Here is a 21072-nt window from a genome sequence, read left to right on the forward strand (position 1 = left end):
CTCTGCTCCTCCCCTGCTCACCCTCTCTCTCTCAAAAATAAATAAACTTAAAAAAAAAACATCGTTTTTTGTTGTTAAAAGAAAAATCAACAAAATATGTGTTATTTTATGAAGCAACTTATTTTAATGTTTAAACAATTTTTAAAAATATTTTTGAGAGTTTTTAAAAATATTTTTAGAAATCACATTTCTTACATTATGCAGTTAATAACGTGTTATAAACTATAGTGGTTATTTCACTTGATATTGAAAGAAGGATCCATGAAAACTTTAGGAAATAAATATTTTTGAGAGAGAAAGAGAGAGCACAATTGGAGGAGGGGCAGAGAGAGAAAGGGAGACACAGAAGCAAAGCAGGCTCCAGGCTCTGAGCTGTTAGCACAGAGCCTGATGCGGGACTCGAACTCACAAACCATGAGATCATGACCTGAGCTGAAGTCAGATGTTTAACTGACTGAGCCACACAGGCACCCCGGAAAATTCCTTTTTTAAGCTCTGTAAAGATGTTTTAAAATTACTGTTCTACAGCTGTTCCTTTCTAAATATGCAAGGGTAGGAAAGGGAAAGATCTATCTAGAGATATAAAAGTTTCTTTTATTTTCAGAGTGTTCTTCAGTATGAACTTAATCATGGCTGTTTCCACAAATGCCAGGTAGTAGGAAGTATCTCCTTTGCTCTATACTGTTGCCCCCATCATTGCACACTTCAGTGTATGGGCAGTCCCATCTGAAGATGGGGCAGTCACTGCCCTTCCTTATTCATCTGTTTCTGCCTCCAGCTCAGGAAGCTCAAGTTTAGAGAAGCTCAGCAGAGTTCGGTTACAAGCAGGGCTCACAGCTCAGAGATAAATCAGGCCCTGAGGAGCTTGTAACTACCCTGTTTAGAAAAGCTGAAGAGTCTGATGTGTATTTGTTTTCTTCCTTTAGACATTTGTGTTTCCTACACTAAGTAAACGAGTCTCACAGGAATGAATCAGAGAATTGCATCTTTTCTAGGACATAAAACTTTTAATGGGAAATAAGATTACAGATGAATAGTAAGAATGGTTTTTCAAGACCTTTCTAAAATCTGCCAAAACTTGGAAGTATCAGAAGTTGGTTTTGATTCCAAGCAGTGGGTAGAAGGATGACCTGTTGGATGTGCAAGGCAGAGAATTTGTTTGCTGGCAGTTTGGAAAATGACTTTGTACTGTCCTGTGGCATTTCTTATTTTATACAGTTAATAACGTGTTATAAACTATAGTGGTTATTTCACTTGATGTTGAAAGAAGGATCCATGTAAACTTTCATCTTGGAAGTTGATTCATTCAAAATAGATTTTGCAGAATTTAGGTGGAAGAGAAAATGTTTAGGACTCTACATCTAGAAATCCTGAAAGTTCAAATATTTAGCAGGTAAAATATTATAGGAAAAAATTTGATAAATTTCTGCAAGTGTTTATTATATTATTAGCTGACCTTGAGGGCACAGGGGAGTCACAGGATCATTATGTCCGCTGCTTGCAGGTGGGCTGCTCTGTTCCTCTTATCCACACTTGAGGCCCAGACTTGGTAGAGTTCCCACCTAATATGGAGATCACCCACCACTGTGTTGGTGGTGGTTAGGAGGCGTCTCTCACTTCTGACCTCAGCTTCACACTCTGTTTTCTTTGTCAACCTAGTCAATCTCTGATCATATTTGAGACTTTAAACTTTATAGGGTCTCCAACCATCTGAGGGTTCTTAACTCAGAATTTTTTAAAAGAAGTCAGCAAGGCAGAGGAAAAAGGAAATTACCTACTCTTAGCTTCTGCTTCTCTCCTTCCCTATTATAAGTTGTAACTAACCAAGAAGAAAGGGACATGGCTGAAGCAGTTGGCTTGGCACTCCACCAGGGTATTTTGGGTCCTCCAGCTAAGAACCTTAGAGCAGCAGGTGGAGCAAAACTAAAATCCCAGCAGCCGCTCCAGGAGCTGGATTAGCTGATAGGGTTAGTTGTACAAACTCATCACAGTTCAATCTGAGGGAACTGTATGGAACCTGTACATTGCTGACCTGAACTCAGCTCTCACTTTGCAGAGGTCCTTTTAGGCCCAGAAAAGCTTAGTCACTCCACATGACATATACTAGGATCTATTGGTGATAATCCTATTTGGCTTTTCCCACAGAAAGGAATAACAAGTGTCTAAGGTCTAACAGATGATCAGTGCTTCTGTTCTTGGAGCATCCAGTCCTGACGGGACGTCTTACTAGGTGTTGTATGGCCCCCATTTATTCTTAAAGCCACCTTTGCTTGTACTTAGTACTATATAGCTAGTCTGTAGGAGTCCTGAAGTTGGAACAGAGCCTTGTCTGATTCCTCATCCCGTAATATTTTACTCCAGCACTCTGTCTTTTCCATAAGGTATTAGCCTGAAAAACTATTCTAAATACATCTAATGTCACACCAAAACATTCAGCCTGAGAACTGGAAGAGCCAGGAGAAGTGTCACTTTGGAAAAAGGATCAAATGTAACTACAAATAAAGATATTTCCTTAACCTCTTATTGTGAAATAATTTGAGACTTACAGAAAAGTTGCAGATAATACACAGAATTCCCATATACCCTTCATGCAGATTCCTCACATGTTAACATTTTACCACATTTGCTTTTTTTATTCTGAGTAATTTGATAGCATAGTTGCAGATATGATGCCTAAATACTTCAGTGTGTATTTCCTTAGCAAACAAAGACATTCTGTTATGTGACCACAGTATGGTGATCAAAATCAAGCAGTTAACACTGATCCAAGTACTTTTATTTAATCTACAAACCATATTCAGATTTGACCAATTGTTGCACTGATACAGCAAAAGAAAAGCAAATGGTTTTTTTGGTCTAGGAAAAATCCTTAGAACTTGTTACATTCAATTGTCATGTCTCAAATCTCCTATAATATGTAACAGTTTTTCAACCTAACCTTGACACTTTTGAAGAGTACAGGCCATTTATTTTGTAGAATTTCCCTTAATTTAGGCTTGTGTGGTGTTTCCTCATGATTAGATTCTGATTTTGCATCTTGGCAGCAGGATTCCCACAGAAGTGATGCTGGTTCTTCTTGGTATATCCTCTCAGGAGGCACGTGGCTTTGGGGTGCTTCATTCCTGGGGAGATGAAGTCCATCACTTTGTTCAAGTGGGGTCTGCCAGGTTTCTCCACTGTGAATTTACTATTTTCCCCAATGGAATTATTAACTATCTTGTGGGGAGATATTTTGAAACTGTGTAAATATTTGTTTCTCATTCAAACTTTTAGCCACTAGTTTTAACAGCCATTGATGATTCTTGGTTGAGGTAATTATTACTATGATGGTCGCCCAGTGGTGATTTTCTAATTCCATCATTCCTTCTGTGGTAAGTAATTGCTTTCCATTCTCTTTTACAAATAAGTTGGGTCTGACATCATGCTAGAACTCATACTTCTTTGTCAAACATGGTAGTGTTACCATAAGTTATCTGGGAGATCCTTGTTTTTTTTTTTTTTTTTTTTTTTTTTAAATTTTTTTCCAACGTTTATTTATTTTTAAGACAGAGAGAGACAGAGCATGAACGGGGGAGGGGCAGAGAGAGGGGGAGACACAGAATCGGAAGCAGGCCCCAGGCTCTGAGCCATCAGCCCAGAGCCCGACGCGGGGCTCGAACTCACGGACCGCGAGATCGTGACCTGGCTGAAGTCGGACGCCTAACCGACTGCGCCACCCAGGCGCCCCGGGAGATCCTTGTTTTTAAGTTCATGCTTTGCAAAAGTATTCCACACTAAGGAAATGAAAGAATAGTTCAGCTTCACATATAATGGTCTATGCTCTCAGTTGCAATGATAATGTTTTATTTCTTCCTGTATCTACCTGTGCTTACCATTGCTTTTATCTTTCCTCTCAGTCCTGGGTTCTGTTTTCACCATGGAACTTTGCTCAGGCTCCAAATGGCTTTTGCTTGCTTTGGGTTGGTTTGAAGTGCTGTAAAAATGATGAGAAGTAGTAATAATACCAGTGTCTGTAGATTTAGATACATAGCATGTCAGTATCTTGTACTTACCAATTAAATCAGCGTGAAAAAAATTTAATCTTAAGGCAGGGGAAAAGAGGTGACTCAGGAGAGCTTAGTGTAACAGCCATCTTAGGTCTGTCAGTGTCTCCTAGCTGGTCAACCCTTACCTCATAGGCCTTGAGGCCATTTGCTGTCGCAACCTGCACTTTCTGCCACTACCCCTTCCCGTTTTCCTGAATTCCTTCTGTAAGAGAAAACTGGTTATCAGTGATGGTGTCCTCTTTTGGATGTTCTCCCTTAAATGAAGGGGGATGAAAAGAAAAAATAGCCCTTTTAAGAAGTTTGGAAAGAAAATGAGTACATGATCTTTAGAATGGTTAAGGACTGACATACATCCAATTTGTTGCTATTTTCCTTTCAGATGAAATTAAAATTATGTTGCAGCAATTTGTTTCTTGATTCAGAAGGTATTAATGGGGTTTTGTTTGGACCTGCAGGTCAACATATTAATAAGCCTCTATTATTGTCCAGACCTTAGGAAACTTGCTGTTTCGAGCTCAAATTCTAGAGAAGTGGAAGGTTTCTGTTGTTGTTGTTGTTGTTGATTATTTATTTATTTATTTATTTATTTATTTATTTATTATTTTAGAGTGTGAATGGGGGAGAGGGGCAGATGGGGAGCAAGCTCCACACTCAGAGTGGAGCACGATGCGGGGTTCAATCTCACCATGGTGAGATCATGACCTGAGCCATAATCAAGAGTCAGACGCTTAACTGACTGAACCTCGCAGGTGCTCCCAAAAGTGGAAGTTTTTATTGATTTTATTTCTTTAAATCTTGCTCTTTTTTTTTTTAACGTTTATTTATTTTTGAGACAGGGAGAGACAGCATGAACGGGGGAGGGTCAGAGAGAGAGGGAGACACAGAATCTGAAACAGGCTCCAGGCTCTGAGCTGTCAGCACAGAGCCTGACGTGGGGCTCAAACTCACGGAGTGTGAGATCATGACCTGAGCTGAAGTCGGCCACCTAACCGACTGAGCCACCCAGACGCCCCTTGATTTTATTTCTTTAAACTTGAGGTTTCTTTTAGTTGCCAATCTTTGTGACTGCTAGCAGATTTCCAGGAATCATAAAGAAATTTCTCAGATGGTAATTTGCATTCATGAGTTCAGGCATCTCTGAATCCTCCCTGACCACTGGATTTTCTTCCTGCAGGAAGACCTCCTGATGCAGTCAAGCAAAGAACATTTATGCACAGGGCTCCCTGAAGACTGTTTGAGGAACAAAGGTATTTATCTCTCTCCACTCTTTTCCTTTTTCCACTTATTACACACACTGTTTTGGTTCACATTTTCTGTTGTGCATTGGGAATGCAAGTCCCTGGCTTGCAAGATGGACTTAACTGTAGAAATTCTTGATATTACCCATGGACATACTTGAAGACACCTAGCAATGTCTTAGGTTTTGGGGGGTTTGTTTGTTTTTAATGTTTGTTTATTTTGAGAGAAACATGCGTGAATGGGGGAGGGTGAAAGAGAGAATCCCAAGCAGGTTTGATGAAGTGGGTCTCGATCCCACAAACCATGAGATCATGACTTGAGCCGAGATCATGACTTGATCCGAAATCAAGAGTTGGACACTTAACCAGCTGAGCCACCCAGGTGCCCCTGTTTGTTTGTTTAAGTAAACTCTGCGCCCAGTGTGGGACTTGCAACAGAGACAGAGTCACATGCTCTACTGTATGAGCCAGCCAGCCACCCAAAGCGGTGCCTTCGTTTTGACAGCAGTTTGCCTCGCACTTTTTTTTTATGAGTCCTTATTGATGGGGGGTTGAACCTTAATTGCTGATGTGAAATCTTTTATTTGATTTTATAAAACTGAACTGCCTCCTCGGAAGGGTTAACATGGATGGGGAGGAATTGACCCTGCCCAGTTCAGCGCTGTGGAGTGCATTCTGTTCTTCCCCTAGGCAGGGATGGGAGAAAGGGTTCACTCCAGGCCACCTTGAGAATTGTCAAAGCAACTTATTTCCAATATTGTTTTCCTCCTCAAAACAATGAATAGATATAGGCATCTGAGATACCACTTTTAGTTTGATTGATTGATTAGATTGATTAGATTGACTAATTGAGGAGGAAGCCAAGACACAGAGTACTGAGCCAAAATTCTTCTCCCCAGTCCCCAGCTGAAAGTAATCTTGGGTAACTTTAGAGAGGACTATGTGTATATATTATGCAATTAAGGTTAAAAATGTAATCAAAACCACCAAAAAAAAGAGAAAATACATTAAGTATGTTTGATTATATGAACATGTTGTTACTGTGATAAAACATCAGATTTGACTACTCTGCTTCTTGGCAGCCCAGACAGAAAAGGAAGCACAAATCGTCCTTATGAGAAAGGGCACTTGTCCCAGTTTATTACCCTGCTTCCTGCTGCTGGAGATTTCCTTTGTGGCTTAAAGGCTTGGCTGTCCAATATAGGTTAAAATTCTGAAGATGAGAAATGTTTTTTTACATGTCTCCCCCAGTTCCTAGGGCTTTATTTGGGACCGTTTTTAGCACTACGGCCCCCAAATATCTTTTCAATGGGGCTTCAGTATTGCTATATTGAGTCTTCAGTATATTGGTATATTTTCACTCACATCTTAGCACAAAATTTAGTGTCTGTTGAACTACACTTTCATTTAACAACTGAACTGGCCTTTAAACAGGAGAATCAGGGGCGCCTGGGTGGCGCAGTCGGTTAAGCGTCCGACTTCAGCCAGGTCACGATCTCGAGGTCCGGGAGTTCGAGCCCCGCGTCAGGCTCTGGGCTGATGGCTCAGAGCCTGGAGCCTGTTTCCGATTCTGTGTCTCCCTCTCTCTCTGCCCCTCCCCCGTTCATGCTCTGTCTCTCTCTGTCCCAAAAATAAATAAACGTTGAAAAAAAAAAAAAATTAAACAGGAGAATCAGGGGGCACCTGGCTGGCTCAGTTGGTAGAGCACGCAACTCTTGATCTCGGGGTTGTGAGTTCACGTCCCATGTTGCGCACATAGATTACTTAATTAAAAAAAAAAGAAACTGGAGTGCCTGGGTGGCTCAGTCGGTTAAGTGTCTGACTTTGGCTCAGGTCATTACCTCATAGTTTGTGGGTTTGGGCCCCATGTTGGGCTCTGTGCTGACAGCTCGGAGCCTAGAGCCTGCAGCCTGCTTTGGATTCTGGGTCTCCCTCTCTCTCTGCATTTCCCTCACGTACACTTTGTCTCTTTTTCCCTCAAAAATGAATAAATGCTTAAAGGTGGAGAGGAGGCAGAAGAATCAGTTATTTTCTGAGGAATACTTTTCTGAGGAAATCTGCCTTCCCAGACTTACCTGGTTTCTGTCCACCTAAAAGTCTGGTCCACAATGGACGTGGGTAAGATGAGCTCATCTGAAAAGTATCCTCAGATAAACTACTTCGTGACACTTTTCTTCCTGTCCTGATAACTATTCTTCTTTAATGACTTAAATTGGGAAAATGAATTGTTTTTCCCCCCAAAGTCATGTGCAGTATTCTCAGTTTGATATGGAGGAACTTGAAAACAGCACCTCTACTAGAGTTTTCAGCAGCAGTGACCCAGTGCCTGACTATGATATATTCTTCCATTCAATCCCCAAAGAGCCTTCCAAGGTGTCCCTTTGTTACACATGAGGAAACAAGGTCTGCTGTGCAGAGACCTAGCCAGTCATAGCAAGGCAGAAAGGAAGGTTCTATGAAGGTAGGCTTCTGAAACAATTGAACACACAGGCTGCCACTGTGGATTTCAGTCAAACAGACGCACGTACTTTGCTGTAGTGTGGCCAGCATCTCAGCTCACTTTGCCAGGGTTAAGGTCAAGCATCTGTCAACCTGTCATTGACTACAGACTTGAGAAATAAATGATGTTTCTTGGAAACTTGGTTGTACATTCTCTCTGGGGACCCCAGCTGCCAGAATTTTCACTTTGCCCACACATATCCTGGTCCTGCACATATTAGATATAAGTTTTCCTGATGAAAACTGGTATATCCTTGATACCTTTATTTTAAGTGCCTGCTCTGAGGTACACTAAATTGTTTACATAGTTTTATTTATATTTGGTTTTGCTTCCTCTGAGTGGGGGGGTACCTCAAAGGTCAGCACTATGCAGTAATTTATAAATTTGCTGAGGTATGAATTTGGGTCCCCTGCACTGAGGTGTTCAGCAGGTGAACCTAAGGCTACCACATTCTCCCTATGCTGTGTTGTTTTTTCTTCTCTAAATAAATGTCCCATTCACGATACTTCCAAGTTAGCATGGTATTCAGAATTTTGAGGTTCTTTACAGTCATGTCTGCTGTGGCTCAATTAGGTGAAATTAGAACAAATTTAACCCTTTAAAAGAACATTTGTGTTAACCAAAAGTCATCTTTAATTGGTAGGGTGCTATTTCACAGATTGTTGCTCTTTTCTTCCTTCCATCGTTCCTTCCTTTCTTTTTTTTTTTTAAGTTTTACTTATTTAATTAAGTAATCTCTATACCCAGCATGGGGCTTGAACTCACAGCCCTGAGATCTAGAGTCTCGTGCTCTTCTGATGGAGCCAGCCGGGCACCCCAATTGTTCTTTATTATTTGATTGCTGTAGGGCAGACTTGTGAGAAGAGGGCATGGGGGAGCAGTGATGGGTGTTGGTAGTTGAGGGGCCATTTCACAAAGGGAGAGTGTCCTCCTGTCAGACACTGACTGGTGCCTCTCCTTTCCACTGTTCCAAGTTTTAGTATGACTGTTTCCTCGTAATTCTGTGTAATATTTTATAGAACTGACATTATCAGGGGTTTTTTGTTGTGTTTTCTTTCTAAGAGTTCCTTGGAAGTGGGTTGATATGGGACTTACTTCCCACAGTAGCAATCTCTGTGAAAGCTTATTTGGAAATTCTTTGAAATCAGGAGGGTCACAAGAAATTGGAAGAGCATTTGAGGGAATAGATACATTTTTTAATGTTTTTCTTTATTTTGAGAGAGAGAGGGAGAGCAAGCAGGGGATGGGCAGAGAGAAAGGGAGAGAGAGAATCCCAAGATTCAGTGCAGGGGACCCAAATTCATTCCCAAGAGAATTCTGTCTCTCCCTCTCTCTCTGCCCCTCCCCTGCTGGAGTGCACACTCACTTCTCTCTCTCTCTCTCCCCCTTTTCTCTCTCAAAGTAAATAAATAAAGTTTAAAAGGAAAAAAAGAGGGGTGCCTGGGTGGCTCCGTTGGTTAAGTGTCCAACTTCAGCTCAGGTCATGATCTCACTGCTTGTGAGTTCAAGCCCTGCATCAGGCTCTGTTCTGACAGCTCAGAGTCTGGAGTCTGCTTCAGATTGTATCTCCATATCTCTGCCCCTCCCCTGCTTGTGCTTGCTCTCCCTCTCTCTCTCAAATATAAAATAAAACATTAAAACAATTTTTTTAAGAAAAAAGAAACTACCAATCTGTTTTCCAGAGTGGTTATACCATTTGGGATTCCTACCAGCAATATATGAGTTCCAGATAAGCAGTTGGATCCTTTTTCAACTCCTTTATTAATTCATTTGTAATGTAGAAATCACATGTTCAGTGGTCAGAAGAAGCTAAGGAAGTGACAAAAGTTTGTAGGGTTGTCTTCCACTGTCCTCCTACCTACCACTGTGAGCCTCCCCACAGGAGAGCTTAATTTTATAAGATATGACAATATTGCTAACCCTTGGCACATCTTTCTGAGAACAAGATGTAGGATATGCCAAAATGAATGTCATATTTAGTGCCCCAGTCTCACCACTTGATTTTTTGATCCAGGAAAAAGGCTTTGACAGAAATGCTGTTAAATCCTTGTCAACCTCCAGCATGTCTGTCCCTAATTATGGTTATGTGGAGATAACACCAAAAAAAGTCTAAGTTTTTTTATGTTACTTGTATTACGATCAGGGAGTAAGTGCTCTTTTAAAAACAGTTGTATTGAGGTATAATTTTTACATACTATAAAGTTCTTTTGTTTGAAATAGACAATTCAGTGGTTTTCTTAAATATAGAGCACAGCCATCACCACAGTTCTTCATCATTCGCTAAAGAAACATGTTTGTACCCCTTAACATTCATTCTTCGTTCCCCATTCTTCCTTACCCCCAATCTCTTCCAGCTACTAATTTGCTCTTGTCTCTATAGATTTGCCTGTTCTGGGTATTTTATATAAATGAGACCTTACAATGTGCAGTCTTTTGTGACTGCTTTCACTTGGCATAAAGATTTTTTTTTTTAATTTTTTTAACATTTATTTATTTTTGAGAGACAGAGACAGAGCACAAGCAGGGGAGGGGCAGAGAGAAAGGGATGCAGAATCAGAAGCAGGCTCCGGGCTCTGAGCCGTAGCACAGACCCTGACGCAAGGCTCAAACCCATGAACCCAGATTACGACCTGAGCCAAAGTCAGATGCTCAACCAACCAAGCCATCCAGCCACCCCTTGGCATAAGGATTTTTAAGGTTCATCCATGATCTAGTATTTTAAAGTACTTCATTAATTTTTATGGCTGAATAATATTTAATCATATGCATTTATTTGATGGATATTTGAGTTGTTTCCACTCTTTGGCTATTACGAATAATGCTGTTGTCAGCATTTATGTACAGGTTTTGTGTGAATATAAGGTGTCAGTTCTCTTGAGTAGATACCTAGGAGTAGAATTGATGGGTTATTGGAAACTCTGTTCAGCATTTTGAAGAATTGCCAAACTATTTTCCAAAATGGTTGCACTGTTTTCCAATCCCACCAGCAACACATGAAGGTTCTAGTTTTTCTGCATCCTGTCCAACACTTGTTATTTTCTGATTTGTTTTAAATTATATCCATTTCAATGCATGTGGAGTGGTATTGTGGTTTTGATTTTCATTTCTCTGATGACTAATGATGAGCATTTTTCGATGTGCTTAGTGACCATTTGTATATTTTTGGGAAAATGTCTAAAGCCTTTGCTTTTTTTTTTTAACTTTTCAAAAATTAATAATTTATTTTTGGAGGAATTTTGGATTTACAGAGAATCTGAGCAGATAATATAGAGTTTCCATTAACCACACCCCCACCCCTAATATGCACAATTTCCTCTGTTGTTAATGTATTAGTAAATACATTTGCTATTGTACAATGTTGATACATTATTATTAACTGAAGTTTAATCAAGTGTCCTTAGTTTTTACCTAATATCCTTTTCCTGTTCTAGAATCCCATCCAGGGTACCATATTGCATTCAGTCCTCAGGTCTCCTTTGGCTCTTCTTGACTGTGACAGTTTCTCACACTTTCCTTGTTTTGGGAAGACCTTAAGAGTTTTGAAGGTTACTGGTCAGGTATATTGTAGAATGGCTCACCATTGGGATTATCTTATGTTTTTATCATAAGAGTGGAGTTACAGGTTTGGGGGAGGAAAATTACACAGGTAAAGTGCCATTTTCATCACATCATATAAAGGGCACATACTATAAACATGAAGTAGTGTTTGTGTTGTTCTCCACTGTCAGGTTACTTCCCTCACCCCATTTCCATACTGTTCTGTTTGTAAGGAAGTCACTCTGTACAGCCTGTACCTAAGGAATGGGAGTTATACTCCCTCTGCCCATTTTTATTATTGAGTTATGAGAATTCTTTATATATTCTAAATATAGATCCTTTATCAGATAGATGATTTACAGATATTTTCCCCCACCAGTGGGTTGCCTGCCTTTTCACTTCTTGGTTTTCCTTTGAAGCACAAAAGATTTTAGTTTTGATGAAGTTCAATTTATCAGTCTTCTTTTTATCACTTGTATTTCAGCATCTTAGCTAAGAACTCTTTACCAATATCATTAAGCAATACTCTTGTGTTTACTTCTAAGAGTTTTATAGTTTCAGCTCTTACATTTACGTCTCTGATCTATATTGAGTTAATTTTTGTGTATGATATAAGACAGGATCCAAATTTATTCATTTGCATGTGGGTATCCAGTTACCCCAGCACCATTCACCATTTGTTGAAAAGCTGCTTTGTCAAAAATCTGTTGACTAACTATATGTGTTAGAGTTTATTTCTGGGCATTCAGTTCTAATTCTCTTGCTCTTTATGTCTGTCCTGTGCCAGGGCTGGACTGTTTCCATTACTGCAACTTTGTTTTTGAAATCAGGAAGCATGAGGGGCGCCTGGGTGGCTCAGTTGGTTAAGCGACCAACTGCAGCTCAGGTCATGATCTCGCAGTTTGTGAGTTCGAGCCCCGCTTTGGGCTCTGTGCTGACAGCTCAGAGCCTGGAGCCTGCTTCAGATTCTGTGTCTCCCTCTCTCTCTACCCCTCCCCTGCTCATGCTCTGTGTCTCTCCATCTCTCAATAATAAATAAACGTTAAAAAAATTTAGAAAAAAAAAAAAAGGAAGCATGAGTCTCCCATCTTTGTTCTTTTTCAAGATCATTTTGGCTATTATGTGTCCCTTGGCATTTAAAAAAAAAATTTTTTTTTTTAATGTTTATTTTTGAGAGAGACAGAGTGAGAGCAGGGGAGGGGCAGAGAGAGAGAGGGAGACACAATCTGAAGCAGGCTCCAGGCTCCGAGCTGTCAACACAGAGCCCGACATGGTGCTGGAACTCACAAACCGCAAGATAATGACTTGAGCCGAAGTCGGAGGCTTAACTGATTGAGCCATCCAAGTGCCCTTCCCTTGCATTTTTATTTGAGTTTCAGGATTAGTTTGTCATATTCTGCAAACATAAACACTTTTTCAATGGTTATAAAACTACAAATCTAAGGACCTTCAGCTGAGGTAATGAAATGCCTGTGATTCTAAAATGGGCGCATACCTCACAGAATACATGTTTCACCCTCCAATATACATATGTACTTTTTTTTATTAGCATTTTCTTTATCCATTCATTCATCAGTGGATATTTAGGGTTGTTTCCATGTCTCACTCTGTAAATAATGCTGCAGTAAACATGGGGGTACACATATCTTTTTAGAATAGTGATTTCATTTCTTTTCAATATATACCCAGAAGTGAAGTTTCTGGATGGGAGTATACCTAATACTTTCAACAACTTTCCTAACTTCATTCAGACAACATCTATCATTTACCTGATATGTGCCGAGGTCAGTGTTGGGTATTAGGTCCTCAGTGATTATTAAGCTCCTGCTTCTTTGGGAGCCTGGGTGGCTCAGTCAGTTAAGCATCTGACACTGGATTTTAGCTCAGGTCATGATCTCATGGTTTGTGAGATCAAGCCCCACGTCAGGCTCTGCACTGACAACGTGGAACCTGCTTGGGATTCTCTCTCCCTCTCTCTCTGCCCCTCTCCTGCATTCTCTCTCTCTCTGTCAATAAATAAACGTGTAAAATAAAATGAAATGAAATTCTTTGAGATTTCAAAGTCAATGTGGTTAATTAAAAAGTAAAAGAGGGTACCTGAGTGGCTCAGTCGGTTAAGTGTCCAACTTCAGCTCAGGTCATGATCGTGCAGTTCATGAGTTCGAGACCTGCATCAGGTTCTGTGGTGACAGCACAGAGCCTGCTTGGGATTCTCTTTCTCCCTTTATCTCTGCCCCTGTCCCACTGTCTGTCTCTCTCCCTCTCCCCCTCTCCCCCCTCCCTCTCTCCCTCTCTCCCTCTCTCCCTCTCTCCCTTTCTCCCTCTCTCCCTTTCTCCCTCTCTCCCTCTCTCCCTCTCTCAAAATAAATAAACTTAAAAAAAAAGTCTCTACATGAAAAAAAAAAACACAAGTAAAAGAGGGGTACATGGGTGGCTCAGTTGGTTGAGCATCCGACTTCAGCTCAGGTCATGATCTCACAGTTTGTGAGTTCAAGTCCCACATCCTCTGCCTGGGACTGTCTACTCTCTCTGCCTGTTCCCCCAGTCAGTCAATCAGTCAAGTAAAGGAGTAAGCAGAGTATCATTTTGTTTTCAAGCAGTACACAACCCCTGTTCCCCAACCAGCCTTCAGCATTATACCACCTGGGAAATGAGTGTTCCCCTACCTCCTCCCTAAGATTCTCAACTAAGTTGAGAACAGGTATTCTTCCAGCAGGTAAGGGCTCTGAGGGAGAATCTTGCCTTAAGGGCTTTGCACAGTGAACAGTTTGGAGAGGGGAAGAGTTTTACAGTTTTCCTGAGAAGTTATAATGAAGGATTCAACTAAGATTGTGCTGGAACAGAGTAGAAAAGCCCAGAATTTACACAAATGGTTTAATGAATGCCATAGTGTCTGGAGAAGAGATACACTAAACCATTTGGGGTAAATGCAGTTAGGAATTTATAAATAGGATAGAATTGTCTGCTATGATGTAGAAAGTAGGCTGGTTTCAAAAAGATAAATACCATGTAGGGCATTAGGATTTTGAGGCTACCTTATGTTTTTGGAATCTGTACAAACTTGTGGAATCCAATATGCATTTATCCATCAAGTATTTGCTGACTCCAAACATTTTTAAACATTGTGTCCTATCCTAGCATAGTTATTAAGTTTATCATTTTAACTATTCTCAGGTCCAGTAAGATAAGAAAGAAAGCAGAGCAAAGGAAAAGCAGTTTTTCTTTAAATGGCAGGCACTGTACCAGGTGGTGGTTTACATGTGTTATTTAATTTAATCCTCAAAGTAGCACTGAGGTAAGTGTACTTCTCCTCTTTTTCAAAGGAGGAAACAGACTCAGTGAGGTAAGTAAGATCACAGAGCCCACCTGCCTTCAGAGTTGCTGTTCTTTCTCTCAGAATTGCTGCTGTCAGTATCAGTTGAGAAATGGATAAGGAAGTTCTAGGAAGACACTAGTGATAGCATTTGTTGGTTTGACCTAACTGTATTCATTTATTAATTCCACAGATTTATTGAGTGCTATTATATACCAGGCATTATGCTGGGCAATAAGGAAAGGGAGAGACCAAGATAAACATGACCCTTAACCCTCATGGAGTTTATATTCTAGTGAGAATTAGTTCTTTAGGTTGAAGATTGATTTGCATTTAGCTTTATCTGTTTACTGCAGGTATTTTGTTAACATATGTGTATGCATGCAAATATGTACATAATTTACATGTATATGTATAACTTTGTGCTAGTTTTCTAAAAAGAGCAAGGAAGAAAATTTTTTTTGTAGTTTAACAAGTTCAGGGAACTTCATACTGCATCTTATACCTAGGATTTCAGAGAAATTCTGAACAATAAAACTTCTTTATGAATTGCATTTACATTCTTAGAAAGTTTTTTGTTTGTTTTTTAATGTTTCATAGTAGAAAGTTTTTAATTTATTGAGAAGTGGAGAGTATACTAAACCCACATGTATCTGTCACTCAGCTTCAATAATTACCAGCTCATGACCAGCCTTGTAGGGAAGCAGTTACTGTAAGTAATTTGGTTCAAAACTAACGTTCAACTTATATATTAATCTCTTTAACATGGGTTTTGTGTGTAACTGTTCTTTTTCAAAGAGGTAATTTATTTATGATTAATTTAGTATTATTCAGGTAATAAGATGGTCATTGAATAATATAAGCTATTATTTTGGGTCTTCTTTATTAATGTTTTAGAATGGAAGCTTGTTAAGACTCTGGATTACGTATAAGTCTCCGTATTATAGTTAATTATCTAGGTACGTAAGTACGTTTAAATAACTAATACCAAGAGAAGGGTGTTAGTTCAAAATTATCTATTTTCTGCCAAGTACACTTTTGGCCCTCTGTCATATTTTGCATAAAAGAACAAAACCAATGGTACAGTATACTAACTTTGTAATTTGCTTTTTGAGTTGGATCTTTTTTGTCACTGTTGGTTGCATGATTAAATTCATGAAAGTATACTACACAGTTTTGTTTTTTTTATGATTGCATACTTATTTGGATTTATTTCTCTTGGGCAGAAGGAAATGTACAAATTACAACTGGAACTCTGCTTATATCTACTGAAGAAGTACAAGGTATGAAGGTCAATGGGACTAAGACGGATTATAATGAAGGACACAAGAATGGCAATGTGAGTAAAGGTCTCTCAGCTGGGTGCAGCGAATACCCAGAAGTAGACAAAACCATGACCAGTGGTGAGGTTTCAGAAACCAGCACATTAGTTTCCCTAGAGCCTTTAACCTTTGTGGACCCTGGATTAACAGAAGCATCTTCTAAAGAAAAAGAATGTGAAGAATTAAAAACTTGTCCTTCTTGGTTGTCATTATTACCAGGGAACAGTGCCATTTCCAAAGTGGACAGTGAGAAGGAAGAGTTGTCTAAGTTAAACCTTGTCTGTGAAGCAGATGACAATCACCAACAGATTCTCGGCCACCATAATGAAAACCACAGTTTTGCCCATGGCAGTCCCAGGGCCACAAGAAATGTAGTTTGTGTAGAACCCTTAGAAGAAAATTCTGACATTTCATATTTCTCATCAAGTTTGTCTGGTCCAGAATCCAGAACAACATCCTTAGAAACATGTGGTTTTGATGGCTTGCTGAAGGGATCTGCTAAGAAGACAGACAATTCCTGTTTTGATGGGGGTGATCAAAGCAAGAACTTGGCTACTAGAAGAGAAAATGAACAGTTTTTGAACCTTAGGAGTGAAAGAGGGGAACTCTTTCTTGTTAATGCCAGGCAACCAGAAGAGGATGCTAATGGTCATTGTCCTGGTGAAAAAGAGACTGTTATCTCCCCAAAAGTGAATATTCATGGTAACTGTTGCATTCAAGACAGTATCCATACAGACAGCCCTGTTTCTTTAGTGCCCAATTCTTTCACCGAAGCCACGGAAGTAACGTTAAAAAAAAATGACTTAAAAATCACTTTAGACACTCAAGGTAGCTTGACAAACCATGAGGACCATAGAGGAACTTCTACGGATATGAGCCATCCAGGTAGACACTCTGAAGAGAACAGTTTTTCCTCCTTAATGCAGATTGAAGAGCCAGAACAGACAACCACTATAGAGCCCAATATGGTAACTGAAAAGATTTACAGTAAAGACTCTAACTCCTTAGTCTGCACCCAGAAAAATCTGGAAGGCAACACCCAGTTAAATGAAGCATCATGTAATGAATTTCTGAATGAAAGAAAATCCCTTGTGAGTTTAATGCCAGAGGACCAGATAAGTCCTATGAATGAGGTGTCAAAACCCAAGAAAGATACTGCTCAGTTACCACTATCCCTAGAATTTGATTACAGACCTGAGTCAGAGCAAGCTGTACAGACCTCACTGGACGATAGTTCACATTTAGATGAGCAGAGCACAGCCTGTGAGATGAATGAACTTCCTCGTACCAATGAACTGGTTATAAACAAAATAGAAAGTGAATGTGCTTTAAATCAAGTGCCCCTTAATTCTCAAGACCATGCAAAGTTGTCAGCTAACAAAGAGATGCCTTTAGCAACAAGCGAGGATTCCCAACAGAGCCATCACCCTCCATTAGAGGATGGAGCAGATGTTACTGCTGACACCCAGACCATTCCCATCAAAACAAAAATGAAAGACATCTCTCCATCAGGTGACAAAACCTGTGGTGCCTCTTCAAACAATCCCACCTTAAACATCAAACCAGGAAGCCTAGAAAGAAAAGACAAGATGGCTGATTCAGGAATAGTACATCTACATTCCAGCCTTCTCTCAAGAAAGAAAGAATCAGCAGTCTTGCCTCAAGAGGTCTCTGCTATGGAATGTCAAAGTGTTCAATCTCAGGATCTCTCTAGCTGTCATTGTGTAAATAAAAATGCACGAGAAAAGAGCATGTGTTCTGTTTGTGCTGCGTTTGAGTCCAGCAGAATCATCCTAGAAGTTGAAAACTCTTTAATAACCAAGTGTGAAGATGCATTTCAGCACAGCAATGACCACTCCCAAAGAAGAGAAGTCTGCACAGAAAGTAGCACCCATAAAGTGGGTTACACATCAGAAGAAAGTGAACTTGCTAGGGGAGAAACTAAAGGCAGCCTCCCAGGAAATAAGATCAGAAACGATACACCAGTAGGCATGTTAAGTAGTGAAGCTTCAGACAAAACCATTCCCACCACCAGTCACACCCAGCCCCATGAGGAAGGTCTGAAAGCAAAGGAATGGGATGTACCTAAAGAGACCGTGTTTTGCGAGTATAACATCTCTGACTGTTCCACACCAGAACTAAATTTATCTGCAAACATTCCAAGACCTGAAAAATTTTTGGACCAGTCTCCTACTATTATGTTCTCCAGTTTCAAAACCATGAGCCAAGCAGTTGAAACTCTTGAGCAAAAAGGAGATAAAGTTCTTGACTGCCAGAATAACCAAAACAGACCAGATGAATGCAGAAGTGAAGATAAACCAACTAAGCAGACACTACATGGTGATGAGAGAGAGACTGTTACAGAACCTAACAGAGAGGTAAGCAACAATCAAAAGGATCTGTTAGTTGGTTCAGGCAGTAACAACCCTTTGTCTGGTGGTAGTTCAAAGAAAGGCAATTTGAAAGGAGACGATGGACATATTTCTGGTTGTGAGGAGTCCACAGATGGCATGGTAGACACTGTCTACACAGACTGTGGTAGTAAGTCTACAGAAAGCATGTTGGACTTACAAACATCTAGTACCCTTGATGGTGGTGCAGGACAAGATGGGCTGACGTTACAGGATACCTCAGTGAGTACTCTGCCTCAGAGAGGAGAACTGAATGCTGCATTTATCAGAATGATTGACCAGGACTCAGATTTTCCAGATGCTACTTCCTCTAAAGTGGAGCCTCTGGAAATGAAAAAATCATGTGAAGAGGAAGTATGCAGATCATTAAAAGATTGTGAAGTGGAAGTGTGTCCATGTCCAGACTCTTGTGCCAGTGAGATAGAGTCTATTGCAGATCATGAATCAAATACAAAAATATTGGATGGTATAAATGTGTCCTTAGATAATACTTATCATGAAGAGCAAGTTAAAGAAGCATCCCTGAGAGAAACACAAGGAATGATTGAAGGATCAAGACTGGAAATAAATTCTGAGTTTGACAAGGAAAATACCTTTGGAATTTCCTCAGAAGAGTTACTGTCTTCTGGATGCCCAGATGAGAGCCCTGTTCCCATAGGGAGCCTGAAATCCATTGAGACAATGCCTTTGTATCTGTTTTCTCAAGAAAATTCAGAAAGTAATGTTAATAGTGGAGAAACTGAGCTGAAAAAACCTTTTAAACCAAAAGATGGTAAAATCCTTTGTGAAAACATAGAGCACCACACAGTCCTGCTTGAGACGAAGGAAGGAGCGCCAGGGGATGGGAGTAATTCTAGTGAAGGACTCAGAATAGACAGCAGTATGCAAAATTTGCCTTTGACAATGGAAACAGAAACTAAGTTGAAAGGAGAAGAAACTGAAGCACATCAGAGGGGACCCCTGGGTTACTTAACTGTCAGTGAAGAGTCTGAGAAGATGATCACCAGAGAAGCTGGTAATAATAAAGGGAGAGAGATTTCTCAGACCCACTCTAAATCCCAGAGGATGCTTGGTGATACTGAAGAGCTACAAAGCCAGAGGGCTTTGGACTACATGTTGCAGAATGAAGAGGAATATCTACATCAAAAAGACGCACACAGGATATTGGAACAATGTGCATCATCTAATGTGTTGTCAGATGAAGTGCAAGATAAGAACCAAACTAAGGATTGCAAAGGTGAATCCACCATGATGAAGGAAATCACTCTAGCAAAGCTAGCCAAGGGCGGCACTGCTGCACAGTTTCAGAAGCTGGAAAATCCAAAGGAGGAAAGCTTGTGCCATCCATTAAAAACAGACATGGTGTCATACACAGATCCTTGCCTTCGTGGTGCCCCTCAGAAAGCACAAAACCCCAACTCTGCTGGATGTGATGAAATACACGGTGCCTTTGGGAACACTTTATATCAGAAAAGAGTGCTTCCCTTAAAGAAGCAGCCCCATCGAACATGTAAGAAAGTTTCCTATCAGGAGCAAGTCAACATTGGGAAAAAAATAAGTAAAATCAGAAGTTCTGCCTTTTTAAAGAGTTCCTCTGAAACCATCCCCACAAAAGCACACAGATTTCTCAGTTCATGTGCTATGTCTGCACCCGCACAATTGGAACCTGAAACAGTACCAACCAGGAGCTTAATGAGCCACATACCAAAGCAGAAGGTGACTCCGTGCCATTCCTTGAGGAGCCTGAATGTTAGGAAGCCTACCAAAGAATCAGCCTTACTAAACAAGCTGTCCATTCTTGCCTCCAGACTGGTCCCCGCCACAAAGACCCAGAAACTAAGATATCGGCGATGTTCCTCTGAACTTCTTCCAGTGGCTAAAAGCTACAAGCGGCTCAGATACAAAAGGTTTCTGGATGGATTTTCATACAATACAATGCAGCTGAATCCATATTTGGCAGCTAGTGGATGGGATAAGAGACCTAACAGTAAGCCCTTGACACTTTATTCGCTCGAAGCCATCAAAATGAGCTTCATAGATTTGAGCAACAAGGTGCCATCACTGCTATTTGGTTCCGAAAATTTCCCGATATCTTTTCACATGAAATCGGGCTCTGAGTGCATGACTGAGTCCCCAAGGACTTTTCCTGAGCACTGTGCTCCAGCCAGGCTCGCCTTAGGAGAGGCCCCTAGGTGCCTGTCTCAACCTCCCAAATGGACCTTTTCTTTCTTCTTATCCCACAGTTGCCCTGGGATGGCCACATTCAGGGAAGACACTGGCCCCCATGGTCAGGCATATGCCCAGGCTCCTTCACAGCCTCCAGGTCCTCTCCAAGACTATGGAGGCACCGCCATAGTCCAGACCAGAGCAGGCTGCTCTGTCCTTGGCCTTCACACACTTCTAGCACTTTGTTCTCCTGGATGTTACCGAATCTGGACAAAAAAACGGAGCTTCTCCAGTCACATGCCTACAATGCAGAGGCTCTTCATGACCCAGTTTACACAAGGCTTAAAGGGGTTAAGATCTCCAGCCTCCATAGCAGACAAGGTCTTCTGTTCTCTGCCCTACTCGGTGGGCCGAGTGCTATCCATTTGGAGCCAGCGTGGGCCTTCTACCTGCCCCTTTGAAATCTCTACTTTTCATTCCACTCACAGCAAGAGGCAGCCAACTCTGAGCACCACAAACAGGTAAAATCCATCTCCTGT

At 40.6% G+C, this 21072-nt stretch overlaps 1 protein-coding gene across 6 annotated transcripts in view; it reads left to right on the forward strand.

The window, feature by feature from the left end:
- The window catches only part of PRR14L (proline rich 14 like), a 56465-nt gene that overhangs the window by 16737 nt on the left and 18656 nt on the right, over nucleotides 1-21072 (forward strand). For 5 of the 6 annotated variants that reach the window (XM_047087966.1, XM_047087962.1, XM_047087965.1 and 2 more), the window contains 2 exons: nucleotides 5221-5293; nucleotides 15861-21054. In XM_047087966.1, coding sequence (XP_046943922.1) covers nucleotides 5233-5293; nucleotides 15861-21054 — 5255 coding nt within the window. In that variant the 5' untranslated portion in view covers nucleotides 5221-5232. Of the gene's footprint in view, nucleotides 1-5220; nucleotides 5294-7227; nucleotides 7403-15860; nucleotides 21055-21072 lie in introns of those variants that run through there. The other variant, XM_047087967.1, reaches the window with a different exon arrangement.

The sequence above is a fragment of the Lynx rufus genome, unplaced genomic scaffold (assembly GCF_022079265.1).
Source record: "Lynx rufus isolate CCGP_SWC_20201006 ecotype Redwood Valley unplaced genomic scaffold, mLynRuf1.p SCAF_24, whole genome shotgun sequence".
Lineage (NCBI taxonomy): Eukaryota > Metazoa > Chordata > Mammalia > Carnivora > Felidae > Lynx > Lynx rufus.